The 17,479-nt window shown below is 31.7% G+C and overlaps 2 protein-coding genes across 2 annotated transcripts; one reads left to right on the top strand and one right to left on the bottom strand.

Moving 5' to 3' along the window:
- Positions 1 to 4,934: 4,934 nt before the first annotated feature.
- Positions 4,935 to 17,036, top strand: LOC121119787 (histone H2A). Its single transcript, XM_040714578.2, has 2 exons — positions 4,935 to 5,439; positions 16,592 to 17,036. Exon 1 carries the CDS (start codon positions 4,984 to 4,986, stop codon positions 5,356 to 5,358), a length of 375 nt encoding a protein of 124 aa, XP_040570512.1. The 5' UTR covers positions 4,935 to 4,983; the 3' UTR covers positions 5,359 to 5,439; positions 16,592 to 17,036.
- Positions 15,338 to 17,110, bottom strand: LOC121120874 (chymotrypsin-like elastase family member 2A). The gene is made up of 4 exons (XM_040715769.2): positions 17,025 to 17,110; positions 16,586 to 16,946; positions 16,267 to 16,530; positions 15,338 to 16,205 (listed from the first exon to the last, which is right to left on the bottom strand). The coding sequence occupies exons 1-4, from the start codon at positions 17,046 to 17,048 to the stop codon at positions 15,532 to 15,534; spliced, it is 1,323 nt and encodes a 440-aa protein (XP_040571703.1). The 5' UTR covers positions 17,049 to 17,110; the 3' UTR covers positions 15,338 to 15,531.
- Between the last annotated feature and the right edge of the window lie 369 nt (positions 17,111 to 17,479).

Here is a 17,479-nt window from a genome sequence, read left to right as displayed (position 1 = left end):
TTATACATTTGTTAAACTTTATATTTTGTATTAACTATTTTAAAGATAATTTTAAAATTCAATAATTTGTTGATATTGAATAATCTCAGTTTGTAGTAAATTTAATCCACATACTGGCTGTGTAAAAAAGGTTTCTTCCTTCATGTGACGTCATGCATATAAACTCTTATACATAGACTTATGATATGCTCAAAATCGTATATTTCGTACATCTCCTCCCCTCCATTTAAAAATTATCATCAAATTGTCAGAATAATACAAAATATATAAAATATTATACTCGTTGATGTATTGGTATTATTATTATTTTTTTTTTGACTCGGTCCCGTATGACATCTAAAGGACATGTCCAAATCGTCCATTAGCAATATACTTTGCAAAAGGATTACATCATATAAATCAGTCAGTGACGATATCAACAATTAATCTTGACCATCTATGATCCGATGTTTATATGACTAATAATATTTCTATAAGACCTAATTTAAGCATAATTGCAAGCTATTACCGAGCATCAAAGATACATAAAGGTTTTCTAAACTACAACATGTAACAACGAATCATGTATTAATCTTTGGAAAGGTTGCATTGACTTAGTAAATAATTAATTCACTTTTTCCTCTTTGTTAACTGTTAGAGCTATAAAAAAACATTTCTTTATTAAAACAAACTTTTTCATCAGACCAAGAGTAACTGCGATCCAGTCCATAAGAAATTGTGAGTAAGTGTTTCTTGACATAGGAATTAGTAAAAAGCTTTAAAGGAAGTAGCGAAACAAGGACCCTCGTGATCAATGGCTAAAAAATGTCATGGCGTCCTTAAACTTATTTCATCTGCTAGAGGTACTGTTTAGTTATTATTTGCAGTAGTGATAGGAATTCCGGCTCTTTTTAGAGCTATAGCTCCCTCCCCCCAAATATCCTCCCCCAAAAAAAAAAAATAATTATGTAACAATACAATTCACAAAAATTTAATATTTGCAATTTTAACTGAAAAACAAGACCCTCTCTAAACTAGAAAATGTAATCCTGCGGATGCCTCTGCGGCATAAATTGCACAAATGATTTTTTTAAAGTATGGAAATCCTTAAAAACTCCTCCTATTTTGCTTCAAATTTTGTCATCCTGACGAAAAAAATCTTAATAAAAAGAAACATTCCTTCCGTTGAGGGGAGCAACAGCCCCTCCACCCCCCTGTTAACCCTCTGTGCTGGCTCATAGAACGCTTACGTCCGAGAAAGACACATCACTAATTCCCAGATATAATTAGCAGTTATAATATTATCTAATATATTTATTTTTAGAAGATGCTCATTCGAAGTCTGGAAGACGGGCTTAGCTTTGATAGAGAAGATTTTTATTATATGTCTTTTTCTTAGCCTACTAATTTGTTTACGAGTTCAAATATGATGATATTTATTCTGGGTTAATTATTCATATATAACTAATCTTAAGATATATATATTATAATTAAACTATGGAGCTAAAGTCAAGTCTCGAGTCCAAGATCCCGCCTCTGACAATAATAGAGTATTGTATCCTAAATTATATATTTATTATTCAACTACTGACAAAAAGTAATAAATCATAGGGTTGTCATTGAAAAGTCCTATTTATTTTGATGGGATATTCAAAAAAGGAAAAAATTAATGAATAAGATAATTTATTCTTTTTAGAGTTTGAGGCGTGCTTCATCAATCATCCATCTTTATTATATCCAGTCTACGTCATGTCAAAAAATGACATATAGACGTCATATGAAAAGTGACATCTTGTGAAAAAGTGTTATAATTTTGTACCATTGTAACTCAGGCTAACGCTCTCTTTTCGTTATTTGGCTTAATACTTTAGGAGTGAGGTATGACGAGATCTCCCACAACTTCAACTGCTCCAAGGGTCTCATAACCAATATTAAAAATCTGAAGGACGACAAAAGTAGCCTTGAGAGGCAGCAAGGAAACCATAAGACTAAAATAACTCAGATGTGTTCTGCAGACAACTTAGCGAATTTCTGAACCTGTTCAATGTGTCCTCCCTCCTTACCAAACTGTAACCCTTTTGACTATAGGATCTAAATTGTCATGGAGAAGGCCTGTGCTACTCTTATATGAATATGGATGACCTAAAGACTGCAATGGAAAAGGAGTGGGCTGACATGTCGGAGGAAAACGGCCTCGGATCGAAACCATGTTGGAGGCAAAGGGTTGGGACTTTGATATTTAGTTATATAAAGTCTCCTTATATTACTACTTGTATTTTTGAAAACATTGGTAAAAGTTGACGTTGAGAAAATTTGCTTACAATTCGCAGTGAAAGAACGTATTACAAACTGTATCACCATTTTTTGTTCATAATTAATTTTGTAGTGAATATTATTATTATTGTCCTTTTTAAAAAGAAAATTGTTATATTTATGTACATTATATATACAGGTGGGCGCGTCTAAAACTGAACACTCCTTTAAACTTTACACCATGCACATATTGTGATTTTATTGAGCTGAAACCGGTTTAAACTTCGAGGCAAGGGTCTCGACTATTTATAAACAAAACTCCAGCAAAATCAAAATAACCACAGTGAAACAACCTCCGATAATATGGAGAGACGTCGAGTCGCAATTTTGGAACTTTCCGCGCGGGGAAAAACTCCCACTGAAATTTGGCAAGGTTCTGAACTGGAGCCGCACCACTGTTTTCAGCGTGGGAGCCAAAGGAACTCCTGAAGCGACCATAAGATCTAAGTCAAGGCCTCGAAGGTCCGACGAAATGGTTGCTGCCGTGAAAAAGTATGTCGAGGACAAGAGAGGCAAGGTCACCGTCAGCAGCCTCTCCAAGGAGTTCAACGTCAGCAGAAGGATCATGGACCGGCTAGTTAAGAAAGATCTTGGCCTTAAGATTTACAAGAGAACCCCTCGTCAAGGCTTCAAACCTGTAGACAAGGAAACACGCCTCGAAAGGTCGAAGATTCTTCTCAATAAGCTTAAGAAATAGCCAGCCGATGTTGTCGTTTCGTTCTGTGATGAGACGTCCTTCATCCTAGGTGAGATAGTGACCAACGTCACCGGATTTTATCTGGTGGAGTCTCTGGTACCAGCAGCCACACTAGCAACTTTACCCAAAAGCTCCTTCAGATCGAGACTCCAGCCTTCTTCTATCGGAATTCTTGGCCGCCTCACTCGCCTGATTGTTCGCCGGTTGACATGGCAGTGTTTGGACGTTTAAAGGGGATGCTGTCGGGAGTCCAATACAAGTCCAAGGACCAGCCGAAGTCTGCCCTCAAGAATGCCTGAGCCACCTCGACCAGAGCTTCATCGCAAAGTTATGCAGCAAGTTCCGGTCCAGGCTGGAGTTGCTAGCTGAGAATATGGGCGGTCATATTGTATAGACATGTGTTTAAGACTCTTATCTTTCATGTTAAATAAATTAATTCGTCGATCACTTTAAAAATTACAGAATTATTCAACTATTTAAAAAAAAAAATCATTTCCTTGCATTATTGACATTTTAAACAGTATTTCAATTCCTCCCAGATCATACATTATTAAAATTTTCTAGACTAAGATCCACTCCTTGTTGGGAAAGTAAATGTAAATTATTATCGATTCCTGATAAATAAATGTAAATAAGATGTAGTGAATTTGGTTTGAGTTTCAGTTTTTGTATATCTGATTATGTTGCAAATAATTTGAATAATGTTGTTAATAAAGTTGTTAATCAAATAAAAAAATATTCGAATAAAAAATGGAAATTTATTTGCTATTCAAAAGTTTATTGAAATTGGATCTAAACAAGGTCACTTCACACATCTCGCTATTATTTCTTACAAAACTACGAAGGTTTCATGCTTATTCTATCAATTACCGCTTTACAAAATTTGAAAAAAAGACAATATTAAATTTTTGCATTATTTTCGTATAAATTCAAAATCTCGAATTGAACTTTCGATTTTCTCTCTACTCAGGTATAAATAAATCCCTTTTGCATTTATTTTCTATCTATTGTAAAGTATGGCAATTTATTAGATATAATTATATTGTACCCAATTAATCAAATTGCAACACGTATCTCATCATAAAACAGCTAACACAAATATGTGACCTTAAAAATAGAAGAGCAATAGTGGAAGCATCTTCATAGATAATATTTATTCAACGTTGCTACAGTGTTGCCAGGTGAGTTTAAACAAAATTGGCATTATATACTTCTAAAATGTACTAGTTTCAACACAAAACTGCTAAAAAATTGGCTAAATATAACTTTATAGCTTGAGGGGTTTATATTATTTTTCGAAGGAGGAAGGGGACAATATATGCAGGGGGGTTTAGGTTTATGTATAGAGCAATACTTGTCCTAGTCTGTAGCCTAGATTGACCCGCTATAAGGTTAATCCGACTCTGGTGTACTGTGGTCTATCAGTATTACATTGAAACTTTTAATCTGAGTGTAATCAATTTACACAGACAAAATGAACCTATAATTATGTATTTAAATTTCTGATTCCATTAAAAAAATAGCAAAACATTAGCAATATAAATTTTTGGTTATCAGCTAAATGAAATTTTTAGCACCTAAACAAGTCAAAAGTCATCTAGCTCTAGACAAAAATTGAATAACTGCGTAGCTATGAAGATAAGCAATGGTACTTTCTATACTATTAATTAGTTAAAACGTTCAACTTCTACTGAATAGAAAAAATAAATACAAGAATGCGTCAATTTGTTACTACCTATCTTGCCCCTATGTATGCATTGGAAACTATGATACTACAAATAAAATATTCAAGCTTGCCCTTGTCGCTTCCCCCTTCAACGTTGAGGGGAGGAGAAGCGTTCTGGAAATAAAAAGAGAAACTAGTAGGTACAAAGGTTCCCGCACTTTTCATTCTTTACTCGCTCTCAATCCGCTTTTTTGAGTATAAATACTTTCACGAGCCCTCTTAACAGGATCAGTTCATATTTACAAGTTCTATCAACCTAATCTACAACATGTCTGGCCGTGGTAAAGGAGGAAAAGTGAAGGGAAAGGCAAAGTCCCGTTCCAGCCGTGCTGGACTCCAGTTCCCCGTTGGTCGTATCCATCGTCTCTTGAGGAAGGGAAACTATGCCGAGCGTGTGGGTGCTGGTGCTCCCGTCTACTTGGCTGCTGTCATGGAATACCTCGCTGCTGAGGTTCTCGAGTTGGCAGGCAATGCTGCTCGTGACAACAAGAAGACTCGTATCATCCCCCGTCATCTCCAATTGGCCATCCGTAACGACGAGGAGTTGAACAAATTGTTGGCTGGTGTCACCATTGCCCAAGGTGGTGTCCTCCCCAACATCCAAGCCGTTCTCTTGCCCAAGAAGACCGAAAAGTCTTCATAAGAAGTTTTCTGTACCTGACTGTCTCTGACAAACCGGTCCTTTTAAGGGCCACCAATAACATCCATGATTTGAGTTATTTGTGTAAGCTTAACTAATATTGAGTTGGTTATTATTTTGTTTTCTTTTATTGGTTGGGCTATTTTACTTTCATATTAAGAGAAAAATGTATTCAACTTGTGTTTCTCACTCTAAATCCACTTAAAAGTGAATCATTACTAATTTTTGCATGATTAATCAGATATAATCGATACCACTTAACAAACATGACATTATTATCTCTGCTTTATTGCATTATTGTAATGCTATTGGGGTTTCCTGTGTAATTTTGCCGGCACGTCATACTTTCTCTTCCGACATCGAAATTGGAGACAGCGACAGTAAATGGTTGAAATTCAATTATCGCAACCTTTTATTAACGAGGAAATAACTTCGGTATGTCGAGCAAAAGAAGGATCTCGACTTTTTCAATTTATTCTGATGATTAGCATTTTGAAGGGTCACAAAATTAGATGGAAGATCTCATTAGATAATTTGGAAAGAAAGAAGCTTCTCGAAAATTATAATTTTATGAAGCATGAGCTGAGTCTTGGACAAAATGATTGATGAACTCCCAACTGAACTCATGCTGAGCCAAAAATAGGATTTTTTGGAGGAGGGTGGGAAGTGGTTAAAAATTATTTTTGAATGACCTATTTTAAAAAAAAGGAAATACTTATTTTGAATGTTATTTTTTGGAGAAATGACAATATTTCACTATTAATTTTTGAAATTTTTTCAACTGTAGTTTTTGCATTAAGTATATCTTTTGGGGAATCAGATCATTTTTGGTGAAAATAAAATCAATTGTGAGCCTCAACAGTTTTTTGGATATCATAACTAAGAACAATGTTAAAAAATGCCAGATGTAAATTGTATAAATTAAAATAATATATTCTTAGGTGATGGAGACTTCTATTGTAACTTCATTAGACTTACCCAGAGTACATTAATGCAAGGGTCAAATTGGACTGAAGTTCTAGGACTATTAAATTGAGGCACTCATTGATGACCTGCAAACTTGTATTTTTTGCTATTTATCAACAGACTGGTAAGACCTAAAAACCTTTTCAGTCCGGGGCATATCATTAGGCTAAAGGTGTCTGCTCAGATGCTACAAAACAAGAAATCCTTCCTTTCTAGCAATAAATTTACATATACTAAACATATGCCAAATAATACTTGTTGATCCCATTTCTTCATCATTCTGAATTTAATCCCGTTTATAATATTTGGAAAAAGAAAAGAAAGAACCGATAAAAAATTGAAAGGTATTCATCTAGCTTTTCATTTCGTTTCCCATTTTTCTTCGCTTTTATTTCTCTCCTCCACATGTTTAAAAATGTATTTTCTAAGATCAAGGCAGGATTTACAGGGAACGGGCCATTTCTCCTTTCTCCTTTTTTTAATTTCAATTTAATTAGGAATCTTTTTTCTCAGTAAATAATTATATTTCAAATATCACAATGTCTCCCCTTTAAATCTAGCCGTTTATGAATACCATTTAACTAAGAGACTCTCCTCTAAGACGTTTTCATAGTATCTTGAATGTTTTATCCTTGAATTGGAACTATTTATATTGAGTAGTTAACATTTCCCAACTACTAAATAACAAAAGTTGATAAAAAATCAAATAATTTGCTTATTCCTGTATAATTTCGGCTAAGAAGGTTTTTGTGATTTTGAAGTAAATAAAGTTCAATATATTTAATTTGACCTTACAAAAAGATCAACAACTTGCATTATAAAACTTTTAAGTTGTCTTTCTCAAAATAGTTATAAGTAGATATATAGGTGTAATACCTACAAGATGGAATCTGTACCTTGATATTTCTTCAAAAAAGTCTAAATAAGAACAATGAAAAAGATAATGATTGAAATATTTTTACAGAAAATATACTGATCACATATTTTTTTATGCGTCACAAAACTATACAATATTCAAGTATTAGCTTGAAATTTCTTAATTATTTTAACTATAATTTAAGAAAATGTACCAAATATGAAATATTATGAAATAACAGAGGGATTAGAATAAAAAGACATAATTTTTGGAAATATAGAATACAGACACTACAATGACTTTCAAATTGCACAAGAGTTTATCATTCATCCTGAGTATGATTTTCCTACTCATGACATAGCCTTAATCAAACTCCATCAACGACTAAGCTTTAACCATTTTATTCGAACAGTATGTCCCCCAACTGAGACATAAAGGGAAGAAATATTTATAACCTCTGGTTGGAGTACCAACTCTGATAATGAAAGTACTAAATATCTAAGAAGAACATTTTTAAAGAAAGTAACGCTGGAAAGCTTGAAAAATATACACTAGTCCAGGCTTCAGTGAAGATATTATTTGTACATCTACTGCAATAAAAAATTCACAGGAAAGACCAAAGTTTGCACAGGGATATCTTAATTTATCTCAAATATATGCAGTAAAAGCATTCCAAGTGGCTTTACTTGAATAATTCCATGTATAAAGTGGATTCATGATATCCTAAAATAAGAGACCATCTTTAATTAAACTATTTGCTGTTTATGATATTCCAGAACACGGATTGTAAGAATACTTTTTTAAAGAATAATGTAAATTTCCTAATCATTATGCTTAACTCATAATCCTAAATATACCATCTATTACGTGAATTTGATATCAAATTTAGTTTAATTTATGCCAAATATTTTTAGCACATATCTATATACATATTGATAACTTCAAAGACTTTCAAAATCAAATTAAACTATATTATATAATTGTATTAAGGTTTAGTATATTTTTCATTCTATTTAAAAAAAAAAACCTATTATGTATAAATCCCAATAAACCCTCAAATTTACAAATTCGATGTATATATACTCCATTTCAATTTAAAATGATCGGTGACAGCAAATTACAAAATTTCACAATATTGAGTGTAAGAAAAAAAAGAATTAATCACTGTTGGGTAGTTTTACTTATAAAGAAGTATAATGATAGTATTTTGAAGTATTTTGAAGGAATGAAATACATGGAACAGTGCTATTTAATTTGTAAATCTCCCCAGTAATTTTTTATGGTGATGGAAGACTAGTTAATCTTACTGAAGGGTGAGCTTTTCAGTTACGTCAGTGGTATTGCGTACAGGTCTGTGATATATGTGTAACTTCACCTTATTAAATTTTGTAAAAAAACAGTAGTCGTTGATGATAAATTGAACAATTTATTAAATATCAGAATGCATTTTTAAAAATGATTTTAATTTTGTATAATTAAAAAATCATATCTTTTAAAAAAAAATATCACCCCAAAAAATATAAGTTCAAAAATAAGGTCGGTTATATGAAATGTTTCAGGAAAATTGTCAATGTTTTTTTTCTTCAAAAAGTAGCCCTTCTTTAAATAAAAATCATAGTAATCTTTGGTAGAGTACAGCTTCCATCAAAGTAATAATGAATGATAAACAAATTAATCTATAGATTATTAAGCTCAGAAATGGTATTTCTAAACCTAATCTACAACACGTAACTCGTTCTTATTCAATATAAGTATATATACATATATATTTTTTTTTGGCGGGAAGGGGGATGATTACGAGCTGCAATATTTTAACCCTAGCCTGACGGACACTCATTAATCAAACGCATGACATTAATCATCATAATGGGTTTAAAACTACTTTGCTATATTCGAGTAATTTTTTTCATTAAAAAAAAGAAACTAGAAATGAGAAAATAAATAAATAATGTAATCAAAGAAATGTGTTTTATACAACTGTATTTTTAAAAATGTCGTAGTTCCACAATTATATTGAATTACTTTTTCATATTCAGACAAAAATAAAGTTTTCACTCTAGCCAATTATTATCCATCGCCTGCGATCATGATAATAATCAATAGAAGTACACTTGCTATTTGTGTCCCAATCAATATTTATGCACAAACACATAGTATTTTATTTGTCTTGAGTAAATTAACATTTAAATTTGTTCTTTGATTCCCAAATGTACTCTCAAATAGTATTTTACACGTAACCTATTCATTTACAAATTTTACTTTGTGTCCTTAAAATCAATAAATGTTAAAACACATACGTCATGACTGTAATTTTACAGACGGAAGGGGAAAAACAGTCTTAATCTCGTTCTCTTTAAATGAAATACGGAGCAATTTTATATTACTTTTAATTATGAGAGAAGGCGCCATTGATGCAGTCTCGTTATTTAAATGAAAGGGGCAGGTCTTTGAAATGGGACAAACACTATTCTTCATACATTTGAATATATATCACATTGTTTTCAACTTTACCAGGGTATTATGTCAACAGGGCTTTTTATTCAATTTCTTTGTGTTTTATTAAATATGATTAACTAGAATAAGTACAATTTCTCAGTATAGATACTCATGTATTTCCTCGTTTAAGTATATGATAGTCAACAGGTATTCTTCCAGTTAAAAACTTAATGTTGTTTTTTGCTAGAGTTACAATAACTCCATATAATGAATGTATTTGGAGTAAAATGTTTTAGGGGCTATTTTGACAACTAGCAAAATAGCCCACAGAATATATGAATTATTTATATAATTCATATATTCTGTTTTTACGAAATTATATATATTTATTCTAGCATATATATTTTCTATAATTATGGCCTCCAACATCAAAATAAGTTCAAAGATTTTTTTCAAATCCACTCAGAATGATAATATTCCTGAATTTCAAAAATCACAGATATTTTTAGATCGAAGACTGAGAGAAAAACTGACATTTGTTTAGTATTATATTTAAACGATAAATTCGATTTTTGGCTTCAATTCATTTGTACAAAATTTGTCTTCCCAGTCTTATTCATTTTTGAAAATACTCCAGGATTGACGAACAAGTATTTTCATACTATATTGATAAATATAAGGGACCTAATTTTTTTTTAGTTTCTTAAACCTTCCCGTAGAGAACTATACGTACTAGAATTAACCAAATGAGATAATTCCAAGAGTGTCGAATACATTTTTTAGAGCTGTTTCTGTTGTCATTTAATAGGTATTTACATTTATTTGATAAATAAATTAATTGATGGAATTAAGCATTTAGTCTGGGACGCCTGCCACGGAAGATTTAACCCCATAAGGTGCAGAAGGTTTGCCCCCTGAAATTACTTATGTCACCTAGAATATTTTTTTTTTGTCGGTCTAACTCCTCCCCGTAGAGACAATGTGTAAATGAAAATAGGGTGAGATTGGGATTGTCATAATTTCCTGATAAAGCATTATATATTTTAATTTAGAAAGGGGGGTACTTTTTCAAGGGGTCTCACTTAAATTTCACGGAAGATAATTTTTTGTAAGTCTTGGTTTTTTACAATGTCATGAAATAGTGCTATACATTGGTACAGGTTTTTCCATGTACCTTTTGGCTCAAATAAACCGTCTGGAACCTATTTTCAAAGAGATCTGGAAGCCAAGCCCAGCAGAGGGGGGCAGGTTGACAAAACAAAAAAAGATTCTACGTGACATATGTAATTTCAGGGGGTCTAGCCTTAAGTACCTTATGGTGTGAATTGTTCCGTGGCAGGCTCTAATTGACAAAGGAATTTAAATTAACATTTTCTTACAAATTAATGAAGTTGGAGCCAGATTCTCATGCTAAATTGAAATGAATGAATATTGTATAATGGTGTGGATATATTCATAGTTTTGATATACATCACATAAGGCCATTATTACAAATGAAGTTACATTTTCAAATGATATTATATTATACTAGAAAAATACACATAAAAAGTCGTTCAAAGTTACTATAAGTCATTAATTCACAGTCCTGGATATACAATTTTCAAGATTCGATTCCTTTAAGTAACTAAGTAATGCAGCCTCTTTCGTTCTCTTTGGACAAGAAATACGATTTAAGAATGGAAATAGGCCATTGTTTCATTCCAATTTCAGATTGATCCAACTATACTGAGCTTTGAAAACAAAGTAAAAATCACTGAGATTGCCTAATATTATACAAATGATTTTAAATCGATCCATGAGTCTTGTCCAATATGAATAATCCATCATCTCTAATGATATTCTTATTGATAACGGATAATTAAGACATTAGCACTTAGTCCATTGGAACTGCAATCGCCTTGCTTTATTTTTCAATTATCTTAATATGCAGGGTTGATCTTATCTAGTGGCACAAATTATATTATTTTTAATTCGAAATTAAATCGGTGCAAAATCACGGAGGAGCACAACATGACATGCTATCTCTGAACAGAGCTAGCTGAGACAGTTGGAAAGAGCAAAGAAGATTCTAAATATTGTCAATGACAACAAAAATTCGGCCATTACTAAGTTATTTTCTGAACAAAAAAAAAGCAACATTGATGTCACTTTGAATAAGCAGAAAAATAACTACATCCCATTCAAACATCCAGACAATGTAGCAGCGTCTATGATACATGTCTTTGGAACAATAAATCCAGTCATGGACATTGTGATCAGCACAGGCGAAGTTTGCCTCCCATTTTTGTGGAAAGGAAGGAGCGGTTTAATGCAGATACTTACATCGAAATTCTGGATAAAAAAGTACTACCTTTGGCTAGATAAAAGTTCCGGGAAACAACTATGTTTTCACTCAAGACGGAGCTCTGTGACATCGCACTGCTACAACCAAGGCCTTCCTCAGAGAGAACTATCTAGACTTTTGGGACATCAACATGTGGCCGCCCTCCTCTCTAGACGCAAACCCCTTGGACAACTCTATCTAGATGCTTCTGGAGGAGAGGACGTGTGCAACTCTTTACTGGAGTGTCCGACCTGTAGAGGGTTCCATCCAGAAGAAAGTGGATCAAGTTCGAGTTTGACTACATATTCAAGGTCTTCAAGCGATTTATTCCTCGTATTGAGTCAATTATTTTAGCTGAGTGCTCACATATTGTATCAAACTTGTGCCAGGAATTTATTTTCATATGATTTGGTAAAATAGATATTCTCACAAAACCTTCAGTATAAATTTTAATCTTGATAAATTTAAAATAATAAAATGTGTAGCACTAGATAAGATCAACCCTGTATTTACATTGGTGATAGGTATTAAATCAGTTTAAAAGAACTTTGCCATTTTTTTCAATTATCAATTTTTTTTTTTTTTTATCCTCAAGATGTCTTAAAATTCTAAATTGTCTATCTATAATAATCTCAAAAAACCGGATGTCCTAAAAGTTGTAATATATTCTCTGTTTTGGTAAGTTTTTCATATAATAATATTGTGGGGGAAAAAGTAATTTCATATTTCTTCCCCTTCTTTTAAACTAAGTAAGTTCATTATTGGATCATACGATAAGGTGTTGTAAAGGTGGGAGTGCTTACTACAAACGTCTTTGCACACTATTGTACTTTTCCGGTTCAGTCGAGAATGATCTTTTGTAGAGTATGGAAGTCTCAAAGGAAAAAAATTACCATATTTTGCATTTTTACTACCTGAAAGGAAAAAAAGGTGCCGAATGCGACCAAAGATTTTTTTTTTTTTGACATTATTATTATTTTTTTTTTTTGTCATAGGGAAGTTTTGTATATTTCTAAAAAAATGGCAGACAGTGTCCCTATTATTCAGTCCAGCTCAAAACCGTTTTAAAACTGGTTAAATAAAGATGAAATAAATTTGTGTGACTGGTCAAGGATAGAACATTCTAAGTTTTTAGGACTAATATGCAGGACTGAACTGGACCGGACTGACACTGAATGGGGCAATCCCTACAGTCTTCAGTCCTACATAAGGACGAACACACCAAAGGTGTAAGGGATAATTTGACAGCGCGATTACTTCAATTTTACTTTTATCCAGTCGCAAACGTTTACTTTGTAAAGTACTATAACTTACTAGTGCTTTCCCAAAATAATTCAATCAAAACGTCTTCACTTATGATTATACTCAACAATTACAATGTATGTGAACTTATCATATATATATATATATTATATAGAGTTATTGTAACTCTATTAAAAAACAACTTTAAATTTTTAACTGCAATACCAAAAGTTTTGAATACCTGTTGACTATGATATACTTTAAGGAGGAAACATATGAGCATCTATACTGAGAAGTTGCTCTGATACTTGTTAATCATATTTAATAAAACATCAAGAAATTGACTTAAGAACCCTTCGGGCATTTTATTACTAGGGTAAAGTTGAAGCCAGTGAGATGTATTAAAATATATGAAGGGTAGTGTGTGTCCAATTTGAAAGACCCGGATCTTCCATTAAACATCGAGACAGCAGCAATGGCGCCATCTCTCATAAGTAAAAGCAATATAAAATAACTCCGTGTTTTATTTAAAGAGAAAGAAAGGCGGTTTTTTTTTCTTCACAAGCAAAATTACAACCATGACGTATGTGTGTAAATATTTATTGATTTTAAGGACACAAAGTATATATACATTAAAATCCTGTATATGAATAGGTTGTGTGTAAAATACTATTTGATAGGACATTTGAGGAATCAAAGAACAAATTCAAATAATGGATTTACTTTATATATAAATGAAATAATATGTGTTTGGGCATCAGTATACAAACACTGTATTTTTATTGGCTAAGGTCATGATCATAGGTGTAAGGGATGCCAGGGACAGCGTGATTACTTCAATTTTGCCAACATATTCATAAGTAATTTAAAACAAATGTTAGAAACTTTTAGTACTTTTTCAAAAGTACATTTGTTATAAAAGACATTTCTTTGATGACATTTCATTTTTTCCTTTCTCCCTTTTTGAAATGTTTACTACTAAAATTGCTCGAATATAGTGAATTAGTTTTACGCTCGTGGTAATCATTAATGTCGTCAGTTCGCTTTATGAACGTATGTAGGGCGGGGGTTGCAATATTCCAATAGCCATAAAAAAATGTTTAACAACAATTAATTATGTATTGTAGATTAGGTATAGCAATGCCATTTTTGAGCTTACTCCTCTATAGCTAAATTTGTTTGAAATTCATTATTTCTGTAATGTAACCAGTACTTAAAAAACTCATAAATATGATTTTTGTTAAAGGAGGTGGAGCTACTTTTTTACAAAAATGAAATTTTTTTAAAATTTGCAGAAAATGTTATATTTAAAAAAAAACCAAAAAAACCTTAATTATAATTAATTATTTTTTATTTATTAAATTAGGCAAAATTTAGAGCATCTTTTAAAATAAATCCTGATTTTTATAACATAGTTCAATTTAATGACAAAAACCGACGTCCTTATACAAAATAATCCAAAAATTTAAAAAGAGTAAGTCCTTCCTACATAAACACATCCTAAATCACAGAACTGTACTCAGTAACAGTGACATAACTAAAAAACTGTTACTCTTACGCGCAAGATTGACCACCCTCCATCCCTATAAAAAATTACTGGGGAGATTTAAATTAAATTTGCCATATGCCCGTATGTCTTGAGACCCCAATGTATTGTATCCATTTCTCACACTCCCTTAAGCAGCTGTTCAATACTTGAAGAAAAATATTTTTGTCAAGACTATTTAATCAAGATCCAAATAAAAAATTGCTGGTGAGATCGAGACTTACTTGTTTTTTGATCTTCCTTTTGTATTTCTTATTTTATATGGACTTTTATTTCTCCAAGTGTTCTTTATTCGTGGGTTACAAATTGAATAGCACTGTTCCATGTATTTCATTCCTTCTCCGCTTCAAAATACTTATCATTAGGTTTCAATATCAGTAAAACTACCCAAAAGTGATTAATTCTTTTTTTTTCTTACACTCAATATTGTGGAATTTTGTAATTTTCTTTCACGTATCATTAAACATTAAAATGTAGAATAACCTATTTATTTAGATTTTAGAAATGTATTGATATATTGGGATTTATACATATGAGGTTATTTCTCAAATCTATCACTATTTATCTCATTTGAGTACAAAAAAAAAAAAAACCCCAAAAAAAACACACATAATTATACCTTTATTCGATTTTATTTTGATTTTTATAGTCTTTGTAGTTAAAATGTAAACAGATATGAACTAAAAATATTTGGTTGAAAGTAAACTAAATTTAATATCAAATTCGCTCACTACATGGCATATTTATGATCATGAGTTAAGCATAATGCTTTACACGTAGAATTTATATTATTATTTAAAAGTATAATTAAAATCCGTGATCTAGAATATCAAAAAGAGGAAGTAATTTAATTGAAGATGGCCCCTTATTTATGACATCATGAATCCATTTTACATATGGAAATATTCGAGTAAAGCCAGTTGGAATGCTTTCATTACATGTATTTGAGGTAAATGAAGCTATCCCTTGTATAAAAAATCTATCAGATTGCATTGATCCTAAAGAAGAGGTAGCAAACTCTGGTATTTGCTCAGAATTTTTGCCTTCTATACATTTTGTTGGTGTATTTGTACAAATAATATCTTCACTCAAACCAGGACTAGCATATTGTGTTCTACAACTTTCCAACGTTACCTTGTTTAAGAATGTTCCTCTGAGATATTTATTACTTTCATTATCAGAGTTGGTACTCCAACCAAAGGCCATAAATATATTTTCCCTTTCTGCCTCAGTTGGAAGACATACTGTTCGAATAAAACGGTTAAAGCTTAGTCCTTGAGGGAGTTTGATTAAGGCTATGTCATGAGTAGGAAAATCATACTCAGGATGAATGATAAACTCTTGTGCAATTTGAAAGTCATCGTAAAGTCCGTATTCCCGAACACCAAAGTACAACTTGGCCCAGTGGGCTTTACCTAAGCAGTGAGCTGACGTAAGAATCCAATAAGAGCCTACTATGGCTCCTCCACATAATCTATCACCTATGATAATTTGATTTAATTAAAATTTAGCAAATGTTTGTCTATATACATTCATGTATACCTTCAATACTTATTGGGACTATCCAAGGATATTCTTCTGGTGAAACGATTTCTCCGTTTGTCATCCTTCGTAGAGGGAAATTCACTTTTCCACAAGACTCATGATTCAAATCAGTTGTATCTGTCCTGCTTCGTTGATTATCTTTGATTTTTGAACTGTTTAGAGTATCTGTATCATTATAACTTCCAGTAATTGAGCATTCAAATGTTTCTCCAACCGTTTCGAAAAGTTGACGCCTCTTAAACTCCATCATAATTAAATAGCCTATTGATAATGTTACGTCTTAATACTTTTACAAAATTAATACATTTATTTTTACCGACAGGAGAAGCTGCAACTTTCTTTGAAAAATGATGAAATGGATTGCAGTGAGCCTCAGTAACTTCAAAATGTGTGATTGAAAAGCTATCTCCATCTTCTGCACATCTTGAAGGACTTAACTGAACTCCATGTATTCCATGCATAAAACAATTAATTTCCACAGACACTTCAGGAAGAACGTGGAACTCCCAAATACAAGGATTATTGGAATAATTCGGAGATTTTAAGAAAAAACTATCTGTTCCATTTACAATTACTTTTAATCCACATGAGCATATTTCTCCTGCTTCTTTACTTTCATTTACCATCCTTGGTTCAGGGAGGGAAGAACTCATAATAGCAGAGAAAAAAACTATTGACTGTTTAAAAAAAAAAAAAAATAGACGTGAAGATTCTTGATTATGTACTTATTTTGTTTAAGAAAATAAAACTCTTACAATAATAACAAAGTTAATCCACATTTTCTTATAATATATGTTTCAATCACAGAAGATTTGCTTGAACTTATCCTTTTTCTCTTACAAATAATTATTTATATACAAATTTTTGTAAGCATTAAAAGCTTAGTTATACTATGAGGTTTCAAAAAAAGATTAAATAAATCAAACAGCACTTGATTATTTGAACTAAGTCAGAGCATTATTTTTTATACCTGCTATGCTTTTAGCATAATGCCGCCCAAAAATACAATTCATTGTTGAGTAGTAATAATTTTTAATACTTATCACTAAAATTATTTGTCAAAAGCTAACTCCAACTTCCAATAATTATTTATTTTTATTCAAATCCTTTGGGAATTTTATAATATTTCATATTTCTTACATTTTCTTAAATTCTAATTATAATAATTGGTAACAAAAATTTAAAGCTTATTATAAAATATAATATAATT

The sequence above is a fragment of the Lepeophtheirus salmonis genome, chromosome 6, assembly GCF_016086655.4.
Source record: "Lepeophtheirus salmonis chromosome 6, UVic_Lsal_1.4, whole genome shotgun sequence".
Lineage (NCBI taxonomy): Eukaryota > Metazoa > Arthropoda > Copepoda > Siphonostomatoida > Caligidae > Lepeophtheirus > Lepeophtheirus salmonis.
Note: the sequence above shows the minus strand (reverse complement) of the source record. Positions and strands in the feature narration are given on the sequence as shown.